Source organism: Ranitomeya variabilis, chromosome 3 (assembly GCF_051348905.1).
Source record: "Ranitomeya variabilis isolate aRanVar5 chromosome 3, aRanVar5.hap1, whole genome shotgun sequence".
NCBI classification, from domain to species: Eukaryota; Metazoa; Chordata; class Amphibia; order Anura; family Dendrobatidae; genus Ranitomeya; species Ranitomeya variabilis.
In genome coordinates, this window is record NC_135234.1 from 639,196,499 (window position 1) to 639,217,358 (window position 20,860).

The 20,860-nt window shown below is 43.5% G+C and overlaps 1 protein-coding gene across 1 annotated transcript; it reads left to right on the forward strand.

Annotated features, from left to right (window-relative positions):
- The first annotated feature begins 3,518 nt into the window (after window positions 1–3,518).
- Window positions 3,519–10,188, forward strand: LOC143817755 (uncharacterized). Its single transcript, XM_077299240.1, has 7 exons — window positions 3,519–3,605; window positions 3,713–3,799; window positions 3,900–4,113; window positions 4,207–4,366; window positions 4,478–4,943; window positions 9,144–9,177; window positions 9,764–10,188. The coding sequence occupies exons 1-7, from the start codon at window positions 3,519–3,521 to the stop codon at window positions 10,186–10,188; spliced, it is 1,473 nt and encodes a 490-aa protein (XP_077155355.1).
- The last annotated feature ends 10,672 nt before the right edge of the window (window positions 10,189–20,860 follow it).

Below are 20,860 nucleotides of genomic sequence, written 5' to 3' on the forward strand. Positions count from 1 at the left end.
GTGTCAAAGCAAAAATCATAGACATGAGATATTTTATCAGCATCACATATGAATTAGTAGCAATATATGTCTGTGGCTCTGCGAAAATCTAAGAATCACTCATTATTGTAGAATAGTTTAACACTCCATGGTCCTGGTTGTTTACAGTGGAATTGCTTTCCTCACGGGGAGAGTGATGTTACACTTGGAAGCGAGGGAAGATCTTCTCTATCAGGTAAACACAAGCATACAACATTTTCACACTCCAGGTCAGAAGGGGGAGCTCTAATCCAGCTTATGGGTGGCTCCCCTACATATATGGTCATGGCTCCCGGGTATTAATGCAGCTGGGAGAGCTGCACACAGCAGCAAAGGAGCTGAGCTTAGGCTACTTTCACACTAGCGTTAACTGCATTACGTTTCAAAACGTCTTTTTTCAGAAAAAACGCATCCAGCAAAACTTTTTGCTGGATGCGTTTTTTTCCCATAGACTTGTATTGGCGACGTATGGCGACGGATTGGCATACGTCGTGTACGTTTTACGACGGATGCGTCGAAATTTGGCGACACGTCGTCTCAAAAAAACGTAGATTGTAACGTTTTTTGTCTCCGCCTAAAAAACGTGTCGCGACGCATCCTGCGGCATACGTCGTTGGCTGCAATGGAAGCCTATGAGCGACGGATGCGTCGGGACACGTCGTACGACGCAATGCAGCGCTGCAATACGTTTTTTTTACACTGAGCATGCTCAGAAGAAGTATTTTGTTGCCAATTGGTCAGACACCCCCAAATCTATATAAACCTGGCCTGGGCCTTGAACCCCACATATGCCAGCAAGACACAGAGAAGCAAAGAAGCCTGCCAGCAAGAGCCAGCCTGCCACAAGACCCCAGCCAAGCACAAGACCCCAGCCAGCCTGTCACAAGACTGCAGCCAGCCTGCCACAAGACTCCAGCCATCCTGCCACAAGACTCCAGCCATCCTGCCACAAGACTCCAGACATCCTGCTACAAGACTCCAGCCACCATAGCCAGTGTGAGTATTGCAATTTTAGTGTGCATCTGTGTGCCTGTGCATTTCTGTGTGTATGAGGTACTACTGACTACAGCAAGAGCTTAAAACCTGAAGAGAACCTGAGGCCTGCCATCGTCCTGCACCAGCCAGTGCCATGCTAGAGTCCAGATCCACCATGATGCCAGCCACTGTGAAGACCTGCTGCTTCAGCCAAAGGATTGTCAGCCTTTTGTATGTGTGTGTGTGTATGCGTCTTCTGATTGGTTTCACCTTTCTGCCTTTGTTGTACATATGTGTATTTGCATAAAGCTATGTGCGTGCATGTGTATGTGTGCATTTTTGGACGGCTGTGTGCTTTTGTACCATGTGCCTGCACCATATTATGCCTTTGCCAATTTTATGCCTGTTCATGTGGGAGGGTATGTGTCCATGTGCAGGATTGCATCAGGATGTGGTCAGGATTTTCCATCAGTATTTGTACGCCAAAACCAGGAGTGGGTGATAAAAGCAAAAGTGTGCCTGTTTTCGTATTATACTTTACCTAATTTTTACACTCCTGGTTTTGGCTTACAAATACTGATGGGAAATCCTGCCCAAATTCTGATGCGATCCTGAATGTGGACACATACCATGCATGTTTTTTGGGTACGTCTTGTTGATGGCATGTGCATTTGTCCATGCTGTATAATTGGTTATTTGCCTTTTTCTGATGTATTGACTGTATAGTGGTCTGTGCAGCATGTGGTTTAAATTTTTTTTTTTTTTTTTTTTTTTTTTTTTTTAAATCTGATGTGTTTTTTAAAAAAGTCTAGCGGTGTGCAGCTTGTGGTTTGAATGTGTGAGTGTGGGGTTTTTCTATTTAATAAAAGTGTTGAATTTTTTTTTATTACAGTTATAACCATTTGCAGTTGAAGTACTTGTATTTAAAATAAAGAGCATGTCAGCTCCTTGTGATTTTTAAAAAAAAAAGTGCAAAAAAAAAATTATAATAAAATGTTTATTAAAAAAATGTCCGTAGTATTATTTCATAAAGGTAAATTTAAAACTGGTGTATGTACCAATGGTTACACATGCAATACAGGGTTGGTTGAGGGCTCATTTTTTTTAATAAAGGTTAACCTGTAAAGTATTTTTTTTTTTTTTTTGGGGGGGGGGAGAGGTTATTTATTTTAAATAAAATGTGTCAAATATATTTTTTCATGGTGTTAACATTAAAAAATTTTGTTTTTTGGGACATGGAAATGAATGGTATAACGTGCAACTTTTTGGGGGGGTTTTGGTGTTCACCTGTATGAACATTTCTGACATCATTTTAGTAGGGTGTTTATCATTGAACATTACCTAGTTCAGGGGGTGGTCTAACTATAGATCCATTATACATATAACAGATAAACCAGGACCGCAGCCGCTGCCCACCAGGACACAGCCGCTGCCCACCAGGACCACAGCTAAAGAGCTAGAAGTAAGTTTTGAAGACCCCAATCTGCTACTTCAATGTGTCGAGCAGATTGCAAGTGTGTCTTTAACTTACAGAACCACCAGGACACAGCCGCTGCCCACCAGGACACAGCCACTGCCCACCAGGACACAGCCGCTGCCCACCAGGACCACAGCTAAAGAGCTAGAAGTAAGTTTTGAAGACCCCAATCTGCTACTTCAATGTGTCGAGCAGATTGCAAGTGTGTCTTTAACTTACAGAACCACCAGGACACAGCCGCTGCCCACCAGGACACAGCCGCTGCCCACCAGGACACAGCCACTGCCCACCAGGACACAGCCGCTGCCCACCAGGACCACAGCTAAAGAGCTAGAAGTAAGTTTTGAAGACCCCAATCTGCTACTTCAATGTGTCGAGCAGATTGCAAGTGTGTCTTTAACTTACAGAACCACCAGGACACAGCCGCTGCCCACCAGGACACAGCCGCTGCCCACCAGGACACAGCCACTGCCCACCAGGACACAGCCGCTGCCCACCAGGACCACAGCTAAAGAGCTAGAAGTAAGTTTTGAAGACCCCAATCTGCTACTTCAATGTGTCGAGCAGATTGCAAGTGTGTCTTTAACTTACAGAACCACCAGGACACAGCCGCTGCCCACCAGGACACAGCCGCTGCCCACCAGGACACAGCCACTGCCCACCAGGACACAGCCGCTGCCCACCAGGACCACAGCTAAAGAGCTAGAAGTAAGTTTTGAAGACCCCAATCTGCTACTTCAATGTGTCGAGCAGATTGCAAGTGTGTCTTTAACTTACAGAACCACCAGGACACAGCCGCTGCCCACCAGGACACAGCCGCTGCCCACCAGGACACAGCCGCTGCCCACCAGGACACAGCCACTGCCCACCAGGACACAGCCGCTGCCCACCAGGACACAGCCACTGCCCACCAGGACCACAAAACGATGTCCTCTTCTGACAGCCCTCCTCCACAGCAACAGCGTGTATCGGTAAGTTAACACAAATTTTTTTTTTTTTTTTAAATTTCTTTAAATTAAATTTTTATGGATAACTACATGCATACATTATGTTTCAACAGGAAGCTGAATCAGATGAGGAGCTGTCAGAAGGGGGCGAGACGGGTGGAGAGATGCAAGTGGAGGAGGAACCAAGTGTAAGTAGTGGTGAAACAGTTGCTTCGCACATCACACTGCACCATACACAAAACAGATTACTAAACACCTGCCTACCTTAACTGAGAATTTGTTTCCTTCATTTCAGGCTGCTGCTGCTGCTCCTGCTGCTGCCGCTGAAGGCTCTCCCAGACAGTCCCAGAGTCGGCGGACTCGTCGCCACGGTCGGCCATCAGTGAGTTTTTTTTTTGGGGGGGAGGGGGATTCTATTGGTACTTTAGTATTTCAGTGTACTAATTTGTTTGTTTTCCTTTTTTTTTTTTTTTTTGACACAGGCTTCACAGCGTGCTCCCGCAGAAGAGGAGGATGATGATGATGACATTGACATCGATTGTCTCATCGAGGAGGTTCGCGAGCGGGAGCCGCTGTGGAACATGGCTGACCGCAGGCATGCTGATACCGGTGTCACCCGTCGGCTCTGGGACGAAGTGTGTCGCAACCTGTTTCCAAGGCGGGAGAGCCTTCATCCTCAGCAGCAGAGCAAACTAGGTAAGTATTCACTTTCCAGTGATGTTTTGAGCTGACTGTAATGTATTGCATTTACCAATTTTTGGTTTTTTCTTTTGATTCTTGTCTTCACAGTTGGAAAGATTAGGAAGCGGTGGCGGTCACTGAGGGATCGCTTTAAGAGGGAATTCAATGATGAGATGAAGGCCCCGAGTGGCTCTGCAGGAAGGAAGAGGAGCAAATATAAATATGGCCAGGCCCTCTCCTTCCTGAGGCGAACAATGCTAAGCAGAGTGTAAGTATTCTACAGCCCACTAATAACCATGTTAACCTGTCTACTTAGTTTGCTTTCAGTCAGGGCTTTTTCATTCCAATGTATTAATTTCATTTGTTTTTTCTTTCACAGCACCTTCTCCAGCCACCGGGCGCCTGCATCTTCCTCTGCGCCCTCTGGAGCGATCCCTCCTGAGTCCGCCACTGAGGGCCACGTCGGTAGGCCCCACACCTCTGTCCCCTCCTCTGACCCCTCTGTCCTCTCCTCTGACCCCTCTGTCCCCTCCACTTCATCCGCCCCAAGCAGTGGAGCATTATTGCAGGCTTCATTGCTCGCATCTGATGCTGAACAGTTAGCGTTCCCTTTACCCCACCCCTCTGATCCTGCCACCTCGACACCACCATTAGGTTCGTGGCGGCAGCGCCAGAGGGGTCAGGAAAGGAGCTATGCTCCTGAGTTCTTACACCTGAATGCATCCTTCCAAGGCTCTTTCAAAATTTTGGGAGAGCAAGTGACTGCTGGTTTCAACATGGTGCAATCACGCATCAGTGAAACAAGCCAAGAAACCAGCAGTCGCTTGGATAGGCTGCATTCAGCTGTAAGTCCCGATCCGGCCAACCTTTTTTTCCAATCCATGCTCATGAGCATGGAGAAGCTTTCTTTTGAGCAACAGATGCGGGTAATGAATACCTGCCATAATGCTGCACTGCAGGCCATTAATGAATCGACCCACACACCTCACCGCACCTCCACTCCAATTCCACACCAGGCCCCATTTCCACACCATACCCCCCATTACCAAACCCAGCCCCAATACCCACACCAGCAGCATTACCAAACCCAGCTCCAATCCCCACACCAGCACCATTACCAAACCCCACGCCACTCCCACTACCCTACCCAGTCACAATACCCGACCCAGTCCCCACAACAATCCCGGCCCCTAGACCAAATTACTTCCCCAATGTTTTCCTTACTGAACTTTTCTCTTCCACCTACCCCAACACCACCCCCCTCTGGTCAGCCTCTTGGTTTAACCCCCACTTCCACTGCACCCCAAACAAGTAGGGTTTCCCCACCTATCGACGTGGTCCAACCTTCCGGCACATCCTCCTCTCATATCTCCACCCAACACTTTGAAAATTTGTAAAGTGTGTAAATAAGATTCTAAAAAATGTTCTAATTTTTCTATAAAAATGTTGGAAAATATATATATATTTTTTTTGCAAAACAAAAAAAAAAAAAAAAAAAAAGAGTTAAAATAAAATTCGGATTACAATTCTACTCTTTGTGTGTGTGTGGATTTATTAAGGTAATATAATAAAAAAAGGTTTAATAAAAACAAACACCAGACATGTAAAGGGTATAACATAATGGTTTTACTAGCAAGAAAACCACGCTTTTGGGCCTTTTTTTTGGGGGGGGGGGCAGAAACACTTTTTTTACATAACCAAAACACATGGGAAACAGGTTACACATGGGAAACAGGTTACACAATCATGTCTTGCCACGGGATCCGCCCGACAGGTGAGACAAAATAATCGGCAAACTGGTCCCTCATCCTTGTAACTGAACTTGTAGAGCGAACCGAGCTGCTGCGGTAGTCCCACAAGGTGGTCTCCAACTCTTCATCATCCAAAGAAACGGGCTCCTTTGACAGGACAAAGTTGTGGAGCACCACACAGGCTTTAACTACCTCGTCTATAGTTGTTGTTTTCAGCTTGATAGCCGTCAGCAGAACTCGCCACTTCGCCGTCAATATGCCAAAGGAACACTCCACTACTCTTCGTGCTCTAGTAAGCCGGTAATTAAAGACCCGCTTGGTATGGTTTAAGTTCCGGCTACTGTACGGTTTCAGTAGGTGCAGCGACAGTTGAAAGGCTTCATCACCTACAAAGACATATTCCAGGGCTGGGTCATTTGTTCCTGGCAGTGGTCTGGCTGGCGGGAAATCGTAGCTCTCTCCATAAAGGCAACGACCCATCGGAGAGTTTTTAAACACTTGCGAATCGTTGGACCGTCCATACGCTCCAATGTCCACGGCAAGGAACCTGCAGTTGGCGTCTGCAATAGCCATAAGGACGATGGAGAAATACTTCTTATAATTATAATACTCCGATCCTGTTCCTGCCGGTTTCGCAATCCTTATGTGTTTCCCGTCAACTGCACCCACACAATTAGGGAAATTGCAAATTTGCTGAAACTCTTCAGCACTTCGCAACCAGATTTCCGTGGATGGTTGGGGGATATACTCTGGTTGCAAAGTGGTCCAAACAGCCCGACATGTGTCCTTCACTATTCCAGAGATAGTTGAAATGCCCAGCCTGAACTGATAATGGAGCGAAGTCATAGATTCACCCGTAGCTAGGAAACTTTATAAAAAAAAAAAAAAAAAAAAATGTTAAAAATTGTTTGTCTGTGCAATTTTTTATAATATGGCACTGTTAATTTTTTTTAAAATGACAGGAGACCCAATAAAACCAGCATGAATCCGGTGTAAAAAAACAGTGGAATGTCCGCCAAGAAAACCCAAATTACATGCTGCAGAAAATAGTGCGCAATATGTCAGCGCAGTATTGTCTGCAGCATGTAATATAACATTCAAAATGACCAATGACAGGAAAAAAGCAGTTGCATGTCATCAAACCCAAAAAACCCCCCCCAAAAAAAACTGCAGAAAATGCAACGCAATATTTCAGCGCAGTATTTTCTGCAGTCTGTTATCTAACATTCAATATGAGCAATGACATTTAAATAAAGCAGTTGAATGTCCGCCAAGAAAACACAAACTACATGCTGCAGAAAATAGTGCGCAATATGTCAGCGCAGTATTGTCTGCAGCATGTAATATAACATTCAAAATGACCAATGACAGGAAAAAAGCAGTTGCATGTCATCAAACCCAAAAAAACCAAAAAAAAAAAAAACTGCAGAAAATGCAACGCAATATTTCAGCACAGTATTTTCTGCAGTCTGTTAACATTCAATATCAGCAATGACATTTAAATAAAGCAGTTGAATGTCCGCCAAGAAAACCAAAACTACATGCTGCAGAAAATAGTGCGCAATATGCCAGCGCAGTATTTTCTGCAGCATGTAATATAACATTCAATATCAGCAATGAAATAAAAAAAAGAGGCTTACCGCAGGGTCACCATCAGCCGCTCCGCCGGTGTGATGGCAAGCCTCATCCTTGTATCCTGTCTTCGGATGACATCCTCCAGTTTTGCAAGCAAAAAATCAAAATGTTCAATCCTCATCCGCACGTAGTTGTGGAATTTGTGTGGATTGTGCCGCAACTCCAGGTACAGAGTGGACTGGACACCCCGGGTCATCCGTAGTTGATTAATCGGATGAATCCACATTCGTCTTCGTCTCCGTTGCTGCAGAAGCATCCTACGCCTTTCCGCTGCCGCCTCCTTCTCCCGCACTATGATATCCAGGCGATTTGTCTCAAAGATAACGTCGGTAACCAAACTAGCAATCCTCCCAAGAACACCTTCCATCGCTGCCACAAAACTAAAACCCACAAAGATGGGCTGTAAATACAGTACTATATAGTTTTTCAAATTTTCCAGTAGCCAATCAAATTTTGGGAGCCTCCCCTTTTAAAAACGGATCCGTCGGAAAAACGGATACAACGGATGGTAAAACGGATACAACGTATGCAACGCATCCAGTATTTTCGACGGAAACGTTTAGCGGATTTGCGACGGATCCGTCGAAATGCTGGATGCGTGGCATACGTTTGTCACCGTTTTTCAATTTTTTGACGCATCCGTTTTTTCGGCAAAAAAACGGATTTGCGACGTAATGCAGTAAACGCTAGTGTGAAACTAGCCTTAACGCTCGGTTACTAACCTGGTAACCAACAGGACCTTAGACATGTGAGAGAGTGGGAGGAGGTCAGGGGGCAGAGCCAGATGCCGGGGAACAGAGAAGGGATAAACACTAGAGAATTATCAAACAAGGAAAGATCGGAGCCAGGAGATCACGAGGTACCAAAAGGGAGAGACCGGATAGTCAGAAGCAAAGCCAGAGTTCAGTAATTCACAAGAACAAACAGAGTAACGCATGGAGAGCATGAGAAACACAATGCAAACAGGGCACACACTCCAGGGCTCACGCACAGACTGAAGCAGAACGCCTTACTGACAGAGAAACCCAGCTAGGAGTGAGTATAAATACCCCTCCCATCTTGAAATTGAGGCCAACAACAGTAACCATGTCCTAACCATGACAGTATCCCCCCTTAATACACAAAATATATGGTAGATAGATGTATAGATGTCAGTGACACACACACACATATATATATATATATATATATATATATATATATATATATATATATATATATATTAATAAGATGGCCGCCGGACGAATCCTGGAGGGGAGATATGTGTCATCGCAGCTATTAGCTGCGACGATGTGAGCTCAGAAGTATGCTGCAGCAGGTATAATGCTGAGAGAATTGTTTGGGCCGCTCCAGGGCTGGGTTTTACGAGTGGTCATAAGAGGTGGGTGGGAGTGACCGCTCACATATGCCCACCCCAGGAGCGTGGTTTGGCTAATAAAATGGAGGCAATTGCCTCATTCAGTGTCGTGGCTGGAGGTGTGGAGACCTCCATTGTGTGTGTGCGCGCTAAAGACACTGACTGGAGCAGGCGAACCCGCAGTACTATATGGACTGTTTATTTTTCTGTTTGTTACTTTGTGCTGGAAAAGGTTGTTCATTTGTTTTCTTATCCAGAGCAGTTTATGCCATTTTAATAAACTGGCTTGGACATTTCTGCAGTTCCGCATCTTGTGCCTACCTCAACTGCAGCCGAGTGAGTACAGATCCCCAATATATATATATATATATATATATATATATATATATATATATATTACAAATAGACGAAAAGCCGACAATTCTCTCACGGTGCTAGTGGGGATGTCACCGAGGTCACCGCAGTTCATGGTGATGTCACACTGCTGGTCACTGAGGTTGCACTCGCAGCTGTTCATTCACCAGTGGTTCTCAGCCTGGAAGGTCGCATCTTGTCACCGTCCATGTTGAAAACTAATTATCCCCAGACATGGATTACGGCGTGGGACAGAACGACAGACAGACATGGTATATTGTTGTTTTTTTATTTTTGGTTTATTACAGGAGAACGAGGGCTTCGGTGGAATTAGGCGAGGTTCTAAGGATGGTTTAATTGAGATTATTAAAGGAGACCAAAAAACAGACCTAAAACAATAACTTTTAATTATAATGATTAAAATCTCAAAGAAAAACCACACTCACAAATTGGTAGGGTACCTAAGGGTATGGTCCAACAATTAGGATATTGAAATGGAGAAATTTTTTTATCAATAATGATAAGAACAAATGTGCACAATTGGGCATTTCCCCTGACTCTTTATCAGATGTCAACCTCCTTGCTGAACTCTATGAGGAAGGAGCAAGGGGGATGGGAGAGGGACCATTTTCCACACTGAAGAGCAAGAGTACCCGGATGTCCCCACCAGGGGACTATAGCAATATTGACATTTTTTCAAAATTAGTTATTGATGAGATGAAAAAGATTAATCCAAGAAATAACTCTATTGACTTGAATTTTACCACCCTTGAATTGGAAGCCCTCAACTCTCTGGCAAAAAATGCCAAGATTATTATTAAACAGTCCGATAATGTTGTCATTCTTGATACGAATCAATATCTGGAACTATGTAATACGATTCTATCTGAGTCCACTACCTATGAGGTTTTGAGAGGTGATCCCACTGCCTCATATTCTTGTACACTTTTGGAGATACTTACCCTTGGAGATACTTACCAAGTCTATGGATGATGTTCTCATATCTAAGGTCGAATTTGACTTCGTGTTCCCAAAATATCCCACCATTGCTACTTTTTATTCACTCCCAAAGATCCATAAAGGGCTAACCCCCCTCAAGGGTCACCCCATTGTCTCTGGGATTGATGCGTTATGTCAAAATGTTAGCGTCTATTTGGATTACATCTTACGTCCATTTGTAACGGCCTTGCCGTTATATATAAGGGACACTACTGATTTATTGAACAAACTGGACGATATACGCATTGATTCAGGGACGATTATCGCATCAATTGATGTGGAGTCCTTATATAGTGGTATTCCACATTCTAAGGGTATTCAGGCAGTGGAATGTTTCCTCAGAACTAGGGGTATTCATCTCGGCACACAACAACTTGGTCATCAAACTATTGCAGTTCATTCTTGAACACAATTATTTTCTATGTAACGGCAAGTTCTACCACCAGCTCAGGGTCACAGCTATGGGGAGCCCTTGTGCCCCCACTTATGCAAATCTGCTCCTGGCTGGTGGGAGGACACCGTTGTGTTTTGTGACGAGGATGTCACATGGTGCCCCAGGATTTTATATTTGGGGCGCTACATTGATGACATCCTCGTCCTTTGGTCTGGGGTTGGTTCTTCCTTTGAAAAGTTTGTGTCACATCTTAACAACAATGATTTAGGACTCAGATTCACATGTGACATAGGAGGAGACAGGATTCCTTTTTTGGATGTATGCATCTCAAGATGTCCAGATGGGCACCTCGATACATCTATTTTTCGTAAACCAAATGCATCCAATAGCCTACTCAGATGTGAGCGTTATCACCCGTTTAATTTGAGAAACGGGATCCCAAAAGGGCAATTTTTAAGACTGAGGAGGAACTGCTCATCTATTAGAGATTTTGAATCCAAATCTAACAACCTCAAGAAAAGATTTAGGGATCGTGGATATCCCGGAAATATAGTTAACGAGGGATACAGACATGCGGCTGGCCATAATCGGTCTGAACTACTTGTCCTCAAAACCAATATTGAGGAAGACCAAATTACACGGTTGATTGGAACTTTTGATGACCAGAACAGCAAGGTCATGGGGATCCTTAGGAGACACTGGGGAGTTCTTAAAGCAGACCCAGATATCGGCGGTGTCATTCCACCCCAGCCTAGTGTCACATTCAGGAAGGTTAAATCTGTTCGTGATTTTGTATCCCATAGCCACTACAGTGCCCCAAAACCGTCGGGTACATGTTTGGATCACAGGCAATCTGGAACGTTCAGATGTGGCTAATGTAGCTTCTGTAAATATGTGAAACCCAGTAAAACCTTCACTAGTGCTGTGACGGGCAGGACCTACCAAAATAAACATTTTGCGAACTACAAGACAGTAGGGGTGGTGTACATTTGCACCTGTACCTGCCCCCTTGACTATGTAGGGAAGACAAAATGACAATTAAGGGTCAGAATTGGAGAACATATCGGGGACATCACCCACAAAAGGGATACCTCTCTGGCTCGTCATGTCAACGATGTACACTTGGGAGACCTAAAATCAATCTCCATTAGGGTAATTGAAACTCAGCTACAGTCAGAGAGACAAGGGGATTGGGATAAGAGGATCATCCAGCGGGAGACTAGATGGATATTCTGGATGGAGTCAACTAGTCCGGGGGGCCTAAATAAGCAACTTAATTTTGATTGCTTCATTTGATCTGGTTAACTCTCAAAAAACAATTTCTGCCTTTTTCACATTGGTCCTTACAGACCATGATAAATTTATCATTATGTTGCTCATTTTTGGTGACTTTTTAATATTTTATATTTATTCTAGGACCATACGTCTGTCTTTGATGGTTCTGTGAGCGGTTCTATTATAGTGGGTCAATAAGCTATCCGGGATTTGAGCATTCCTTATTTTCTACTCAATTACCAACATTAATGTGGTATATTGATTTGATGGGCTATATTTGTTGGCTATATATTGAAAAACATTTCCTAAACAAATACTTTGTATATTAAAAGTTTCCACCATTGCCATTATATTTGATATTATCTATAAGCCCAAGTATTTGGTAATGCGCTGTTGCTGTGTATATTTAGCGCACATTCCAGTGTAGCATGATATGGGAGGTAATGCATTCAAGCTTCTGGAGCGCATTTTGCGTTTCACTTACATCCGAATTGATGCGATGCTGTGCGCTTCATTAGTGAGTCACACCCTGTGCTGACTGTGGAGCGCATTGAGCATTCCACTACTAGCGGATGTGATAGCTAAACTTCCGGGGGTCACCGGGTATTTACCCCGGCGAACAGCATGTTACAGGATCCATTACCGTCGGACCGCATGCAGCGTCCTCATTGTGTAGCTGCCTGCCGCTTATCACTGGCATTCCCCTGATGAACCCCTTTGTATTGCCTATGGGGGAAAACGCGTTGGGATGGGACACTAATCCCATAAGATAAGTGTATCATGACAAACACACTGGTGCTGTTTTATGTGCCTTTATTTGTTTGCCTTATTGACATTACCATTCGCTGATCAGGATGATTTTACCCAGATAATACCCTTGACAACAATGCCTGTATATTTTTTGCGGTGATGTCTCTATGTATGCATATGATTTCATCCTTTATTTATGACAATATGCAAGAGTGATTTAAATATTGGTTATTTCTGGCGATGATGCCCCCATGTTCTTTTATATAGGCTTACATTAACCTCTTAAGCCCCGAGGGTGGTTTGCACGTTAATGACCGGGCCAATTTTTACAATTCTGACCACTGTCCCTTTATGAGGTTATAACTCTGGAACGCTTCAACAGATCTTAGCGATTCTGACATCGTTTTCTCATGACATAGTGTACTTCATGATAGTGGTAAAATTTCTTCGATATAACTTGCGTTTATTTGTGAAAAAAACGGGAATTTGGTGAAAATGTTGAAAATTTAGCAATTTTCCAACTTTGAATTTTTATGCCCTTAAATCACAGAGATATGTCAGGCAAAATACTAAACATTTCCCACATGTCTACTTTACATCAGCACAATTTTGGAACCCAAATTTTTTTTTGTTAGGGAGTTATAAGGGTTAAAAGTTGACCAGAAATTTCTCATTTTTACAACACCATTTTTTTTTAGGGACCACATCTCATTTGAAGTAATTTTAAGGGGTCTATATGATAGAAAATACCCAAGTGTGACACCATTCTAAAAACTGCACCCCTCAAGGTGCTCAAAACCACATTCAAGAAGTTTATTAACCCTTCAGGTGTTTCACAGGAATTTTTGGAATGTTTAAATAGAAATGAACATTTAACTTTTTTTCACACAAAATTTATTTCAGCTCCAATTTGTTTTATTTTACCAAGGGTAACAGGAGAAAATGGACCCCAAAAGTTGTTGTACAATTTGTCCTGAGTACGCTGATACCCCATATGTGGGGGTAAACCACTGTTTGGGCGCATGGCAGAGCTCGGAAGGAAAGGAGCGCCATTTTACTTTTCAATGCAAAATTGACTGGAATTGAGATGGGACGCCATGTTGCGTTTGGAGAGCCCCTGATGTGCCTAAACATTGAAACCCCCCACAAGTGACACCATTTTGGAAAGTAGACCTCCTAAGGAACTTATCTAGATGTGTGGTGAGCACTTTGACCCATCAAGTGCTTCACAGAAGTTTATAATGCAGAGCCGTAAAAATAAAAAATCATATTTTTTCACAAAAATGATCTTTTCGCCCCCATTTTTTATTTTCCCAAGGGTAAGAGAAGAAATTGGACCCCCAAAATTGTGCAATTTGTCTTGAGTACGCTGATACCCCATATTTGGGGGTAAACCACTGTTTGGGCGCATAGCAGAGTTCGGAAGGGAAGGAGCGCCATTTTACTTTTCAATGGAAAATTGACTGGAATTAAGATGGGACGCCATGTTACGTTTGGAGAGCCCCTGATGTGCCTAAACATTGAAACCCCCCACAAGTGACACCATTTTGGAAAGTAGACCCCTTAAGGAACTTATCTAGATGTGTGGTGAGCACTTTGACCCAACAAGTGCTTCACAGAAGTTTATAATGCAGAGCCGTAAAAATAAAAAATCATATTTTTTCACAAAAATGATCTTTTTGCCCCCAATTTTTTATTTTCCCAAGGGTAAGAGAAGAAATTGGACCCCAAAAGTTGTTGTGCAATTTGTCCTGAGTACGCTGATACCCCATATGTGGGGGTATACGACTGTTTGGGCGCATGGCAGAGCTCGGAAGGGAAGGAGCGCCGTTTGACTTTTCAATGCAAAATTGACTGGAATTGAGATGGGACACCATGTCGCGTTTGGAGAGCCCCTGATGTGCCTAAACATTAAAACCCCCCACAAATGACACCATTTTGGAAAGTAGACCCCCTAAGGAACTCTTCTTGATGTGTTTTGAGAGCTTTGAACCCCCAAGTGTTTTGCTACAGTTTATAACGCAGAGCCGTGAAAATAAAAATTCTTTTTTTTTTCACAAAAATTATTTTTTAGCCCCCAGTTTTGTATTTTCACAAGGGTAACAGGATAAATTGGACCCCAATAGTTGTTGTCCAATTTGTCCTGAGTACGCTGATACCCCATGTGTGGGGGGGAACCACTGTTTGGGCGCATGGCAGAGCTCGGAAGGGAAGGAGCGCCATTTGGAATGCAGACTTATATGGATTGGTCTGCAGGCGTCACGTTGCATTTGCAGAGCCCCTGATGTACCCAAACAGTAGAAACCCCCCACAAGTGACCCCATATTGGAAACTAGACCTCCCAAGGAACTTGGGAATTTTGAGACCTATAATTTTTCCATATTTTGGTCCACAGAGTCATGTGAGGGCTTGTTTTTTGCGGGACGAGTTGACGTTTTTATTGGTAACATTTTCGAACACGTGACAGTTTTTGATCGCTTTTTATTCCGATTTTTGTGAGGCAGAATGACCGAAAACCAGCTATTCATGAATTTCTTTTGGGGGAGGCGTTTATACCGTTCCACGTTTGGTAAAATTGATAAAGCAGTTTTATTCTTCGGGTCAGTACGATTACAGCATCTTTTTTTATGTTTTGGCGCTTTTATACGATAAAAGCTATTTTATAGAAAAAATAATTATTTTGGCATCGCTTTATTCTGAGGACTATAACTTTTTTATTTTTTTGCTTATGATGCTGTATGGCGGCTTGTTTTTTTGCGGGACAAGATGACATTTTCAGCAGTACCATGGTTATTTATATCCGTCTTTTTGATCGCGTGTTATTCCACTTTTTGTTCGGCGGTATGATAATAAAGCGTTTTTTGCCTCTTTTTTTTTCTTACGGTGTTCACTGAAGGGGTTAACTAGTGGGACAGTTTTATAGGTTGGGTCGTTACGGACGCGGCGATACTAAATATGTGTACTCTTTTTTTATTATTTAGATAAAGAAATGTATTTATGGGAATAATATTTTTTTTTTCTTTATTTAGGAATATTTTTTTTTTTTTACACATGTGGAATCTTTTTTTTAACTTTTTTACTTTGTCCCGGGGGGACATCACAGATCGCTGATCTGACAGTTTGCACAGCACTCTGTCAGATCAGCGATCTGACTTACAGTGCTGCAGGCTTACCAGCGCCTGCTCTGGACCCGGAAGTAGTCCCTGCAGGACTCGGATGCAGCCCCGCGGCCATTTTGGATCCGGGGCCTGCAGGGATAGGAGGTAAGAGACGCTCGGAGCAACGCAATCACATCGCGTTGCTCCGGGGGTCTCAGGGAAGCCCGCAGGGAGCCCCCTCCCTGCGCGATGCTTCCCTATACCGCCGGAACACTGCGATCATGTTTGATCGCAGTGTGCCGGGGGTTAATGTGACCACTCCTGGCACATAGTGCCGGATGTCAGCTGCGATAGTCAGCTGACACTCGGCCGCGCTCCCCCCGTGAGCGCTGCCGATCGCATATGACGTACTATCCCGTCGGTGGGAATTAAGGCTCACCCCACCTCAACGGGATAGTACATCAGATGGGATTAAGGGGTTAATACATGAGTGCATTTGCTCTGCTATATTATACAAATTTTAGCTGGATAAATCCTTGCTATTTTCTGGCGTTGATGCCCATAGTCATCACTATCTGCTGTTTAGGATGATTCTATACTCCTATGGCAATGATGTCTTTATATTTCTGGTGTTGATGCCCACATGTCTGCACATGGTTTCATCTCTCATATATGAAAATATGCAAAAAAGATTTTTTGTTATGTCTGGCGATGATGCCCATGTTTTTTCTGGCGATGATGCCCACATGTTCCTATATATTTGTCTACATTTATTCATGAGTGCATTTGCTTTTTGATAATATGCAAATTTCAGCCTAACAATTTTTGCTATTTCTGGCCCATATACTCCTGGTTATTATGCCATTATGCCCCTATATGGGTCTACTCAATATTATGTTTTGTTTTCTGGCGATGATGCTGTTGTATTTGTTAAGTCTATCATCATAAAAATTGAGAGATAAATGCACAAACTACTCTATGCATAACAAGATTGTATTATCTATTGAGTTTCAGTCAGGTTTAAAATATTATTGACAATTTATACTGACTACTCTATCTTCTAACAATAGCCATTTTTTCTATGAGTAGATATAACCAACGACAACTAAGTTTATTGTGGCAATATTTGCTTATCGGCATCTTTCAGTTTCTAATATCTAGACACCATTAATAGTCATATTAAGGAGATACTCAATCTTATATATACTGCTTAAAATCTTTTGCGATTGTATATGAAATTATTTATCAACAGCACTTTTTATTTTTTGGTGTGTTTGGTGGTGGCTTTTTTTGATAGGGATACCTTGTCAGGGTCTCCTAGGGTCAGTCTACGTTGAGCGGGGGCGCCATATCGTATCCCAGGGTGCCAACCTCCGCTGTTAGGAAGGGACTCCATTAGGGAAAGGCACCTCTATCTTCCCTGGTCCATTTCCTTGTTATTATCCAATACATATATTCTGTATGGCTATATAGGCTGGACTACTAATTGTTGGACCATACTCTTAGGTAGCCTACCAATTTGTGTGTTTTTTTCTTTGAAATTTTAATCATTATAATTAAAAGTTATTGTTTTAGGACTTTTTGTTTTTTTGTTTTCTAAATTGATATAGACCTTATGATTTTTTTTTTTTTTAATTAAAGGAGTCTGTGTCATTCTTTTAATAAAGGACTTTATTCTTGGTGTCAGTGTTTTCTTATAATGTGACTATGGGGTTAGTAATGGGGGCACCTTATTGACGCCTCTCCATTACTAACCTCGGGGCTTGATGTCACCTGATGGTAACATCAACCCCCCCCAACTATCTCCACTTGCCACCGCTACAGGGCAAATAGGAAGAGCCAGACAAAGCGCCAGAACTGGCGCATGGCTTTTTTGGGCAGCTGCGGGCTGCTATTTTTAGGCTGGGGGAGCCAATATCAATGGCCCCTTACCAGCCTGAGAATACCATCCCCCAGCTGTGAGCTTTAGCAAGGCTGGTTGTCAAAAATGGGGGGGACCCCACACTGTCTTTTTTAAAATATTTATATAAATAATTTAAAAATATGGCGTGGGGACCCCTCTATTCTTGATAACTAGCCTTGCTGAAGCAGACAGCTGGGGGTTGCAGCCCCCAGCTGTGAGTTTTGCCTGGCTGGTTAACAAAAATATAGGGGAACCCATGCCTTTTTTTTCTTTAATTATTTACAGCGCAGGAGCGGAAGATGAAAACTCCCATCCGCCGCTCCTTCTCTCACTGTTATTAGCGGCAGCAGGCATCGGATGAAGGGAGCAGTAGTCTCATCAGCTGACACCAGTGACTGGAGGTAAACTTTATACCTCCGATCACAGCAGAGAGCTCACGCCGTCTTTTGACAGCGTGGGAACCGTGGCTCTCTGACTGGCGGGGAGGATTTCACCACCGATCAGAAGCGGTGTTTGCCCCGCTGTCATGCACATCACAGCGCAGCAAACACTGGATGTTCGGGCCCCCCATTCAAGTGAATGAAGTCGGGGTCCGGGATACTTTTTGTAACTGTTCGGCCGAACCCGAACATCCAGGTGTCCAACCATCTCTAGGTATGTCTCCCCTCCACAGCTGTAAACAATCGCTGTCGCAATTAGTGGGTGCATGGAGGTGGGTCCAGTGTTACGGTCGCGTCTCTTCCGGCTATCCCAGCACAGCACGGGTCAACAACTAGGATCCACAGCACATGCGCGCGACGCGGCAGCTATTTTACATCAGGGAACATATATGGTCACCATGTAAGTATATATAAGAAAAGGAATAATCCTCCCAGCATTGTTCAGCCATTTTATACTATATCATTGATCCTTATGCACTGTTTATTGTGGTTATTTGACTATACCATTGCGCCCATCATACTGTGTTTAGCCTTGTTGTGGCTTTCAGGGAGATTGACAAGATCCTCTTATTCATTTTTGGAATCTGGTTATGTGAAAAAAAACTTGTTGAGGTTTTTTTCCCCTTTTGAATATTGCTTGTTCACATTGGTTTTTCAAGAAAAATATTGCACTTGTTGTTAGGGTTAGCAGAACGCACCAAATAATTAGAGAAAAGGTATAAGGTGCGTTCGCAGCCCGGGGTCCACCGTGCAGAGATGGAACCTGCTGCTAAGCAATGACGGACTATATGGCGGTACAATGAGGATACACACACGGGTTAGTTTCACCCTGTGTGAAAGAAGCAAACCCTGTTGCGTCAGGGCCGCAGTAATGGAAATAATAAAGTAGCACGAGAGTGCATGCGGTGCCACACTGACGGACACCACTAACCACCCAGACTTGGGTTTGGAAAGCGCGGTGATAGCGCACGGAGCCGCACTGGCGGTCACAGCAATAGACGCTGTTTGTGTACCAGTGTTGGTTACAAGTCGGGCGCTAGATTACAGTCATCCTCCTTACGCGAGCACTCAAACACAAGGGAGGGGATGATTAAAGAGCGACTTTCACTCACAACACACACACACATAAACAAGTGTATACTAGCGCATTTCTGTGCGGCCATGCAAAGCTTTTATAGCTGCAGCAAGTTCAGGACCTTCCTAGAGGACCAATGAGAACTGCTACAGTAACTGAGCAACTTCAGGACCTTCCTGGAGGACCAATAGGAGCTACTGCAGTACCTGAGCATGTGACCCCTGACCTCCAATGAGAGGTCTTCCTTTGGGCATGCTCAGAAGGGGAAAAGCAGGACTTAGTCCCAGAGACGTCTGCTCGCCGCTGATCAGTACAGGCTACAATGGCAGAGCCTGGAAAGGCAGCAATAACCCTTTGCACAGAATCAGACTGAGCGGGATGCTGGGACCGATGTCTCCGCTGTGGCTGATGTAGAATGAGAGACCGCAGCAGTCAAGGTTTGAGATTCCCCCTGTGCAGCGGCGGGAACTCGACTCCTAACACTTGTCATAGTATACAGGCTGTCTTACACGTTTTTTTATTTTCATTCTCTTGGGTTGCTGGTGCCCCATATACTGTACACCACCCTCCCCTCTTCCCATACTGGCATATTCATGCAGAGCACAGAACCCTTTTATATCGGTGATGCCAGTCCATATACCCCTGTTTACAGTACTATACAATATGATTGTTGATGTTTCCCAGATAGATCAGATTCTCTGGACACTTCAACATGCCACTAGAAAGAACTGGAGGAATAAATGCTGCCGCTATCTAAGAAGCCTTAGATTAAATTCATCTTTTATTAATAGGAATCTGACACAAGGATGCTACCCCATGTGAGAGCAGCATGATGTAGGGGCAGTGACTCTGATTTTTTACTAAAATCTGTTTTATCTGCTGCTGATCAAGCATTGCTCTGAATGCTGAGCTCTGTAGAACCCCGTCCACACCACTGATTTGCAGCTTTCTGCGTACTCTGTGCATAGGCAGAAAGCTGGTGGTATGGGTGGGGTTATACAGAGCTCATGAATATGTATAATCTGCTGATAAAACAGTGATTTTATCTAAGTACACCAAGCAGCCTAGCAAATGACACACCACTGGAATCAGGGTCTCTGTCTCCACATCATGCTGCTCTCAGATTAAGTTGTAAAAACCTTGTGACAGATTTCTTTTAACAACCCCTTTAATTAGTTTTGGTGAACTTATTTTTTAATCCTCACATTGTGCGGCCAAAGATGAGTCATGTTTAGTCATGTGCAGCCGCTCCCCACACACTGCTCTGCTGATTAACCCCTTTACGCCCAAGGGTGGTTTGCACGTTAATGACCGGGCCAATTTTTACAATTCTGACCACTGTCCCTTTATGAGGTTATAACTCTGAAACGCTTCAACGGATCTTGGCGATTCTGACACTGTTTTCTCGTGACATATTGTACTTCATGATAGTGGTAAAATTTCTTCGATATAACTTGCGTTTATTGTGGAAAAAACAGAAATTTGGCGAAAATTTTGAAAATTTCACAATTTTCCAACTTTGAATTTTTATGCCCTTAAATCACAGAGATATGTCTCACAAATTACTTAATAGGTAACATTTCCCACATGTCTACTTTACATCAGCACAATTTAGGAACCAAATTTTTTTTTTGTTAGGGAGTTATAAGGGTTAAAAGTTCACCAGCAATTTCTCATTTTTACAACACCATTTTTTTTTAGGGACCACATCTCATTTGAAGTCATTTTGAG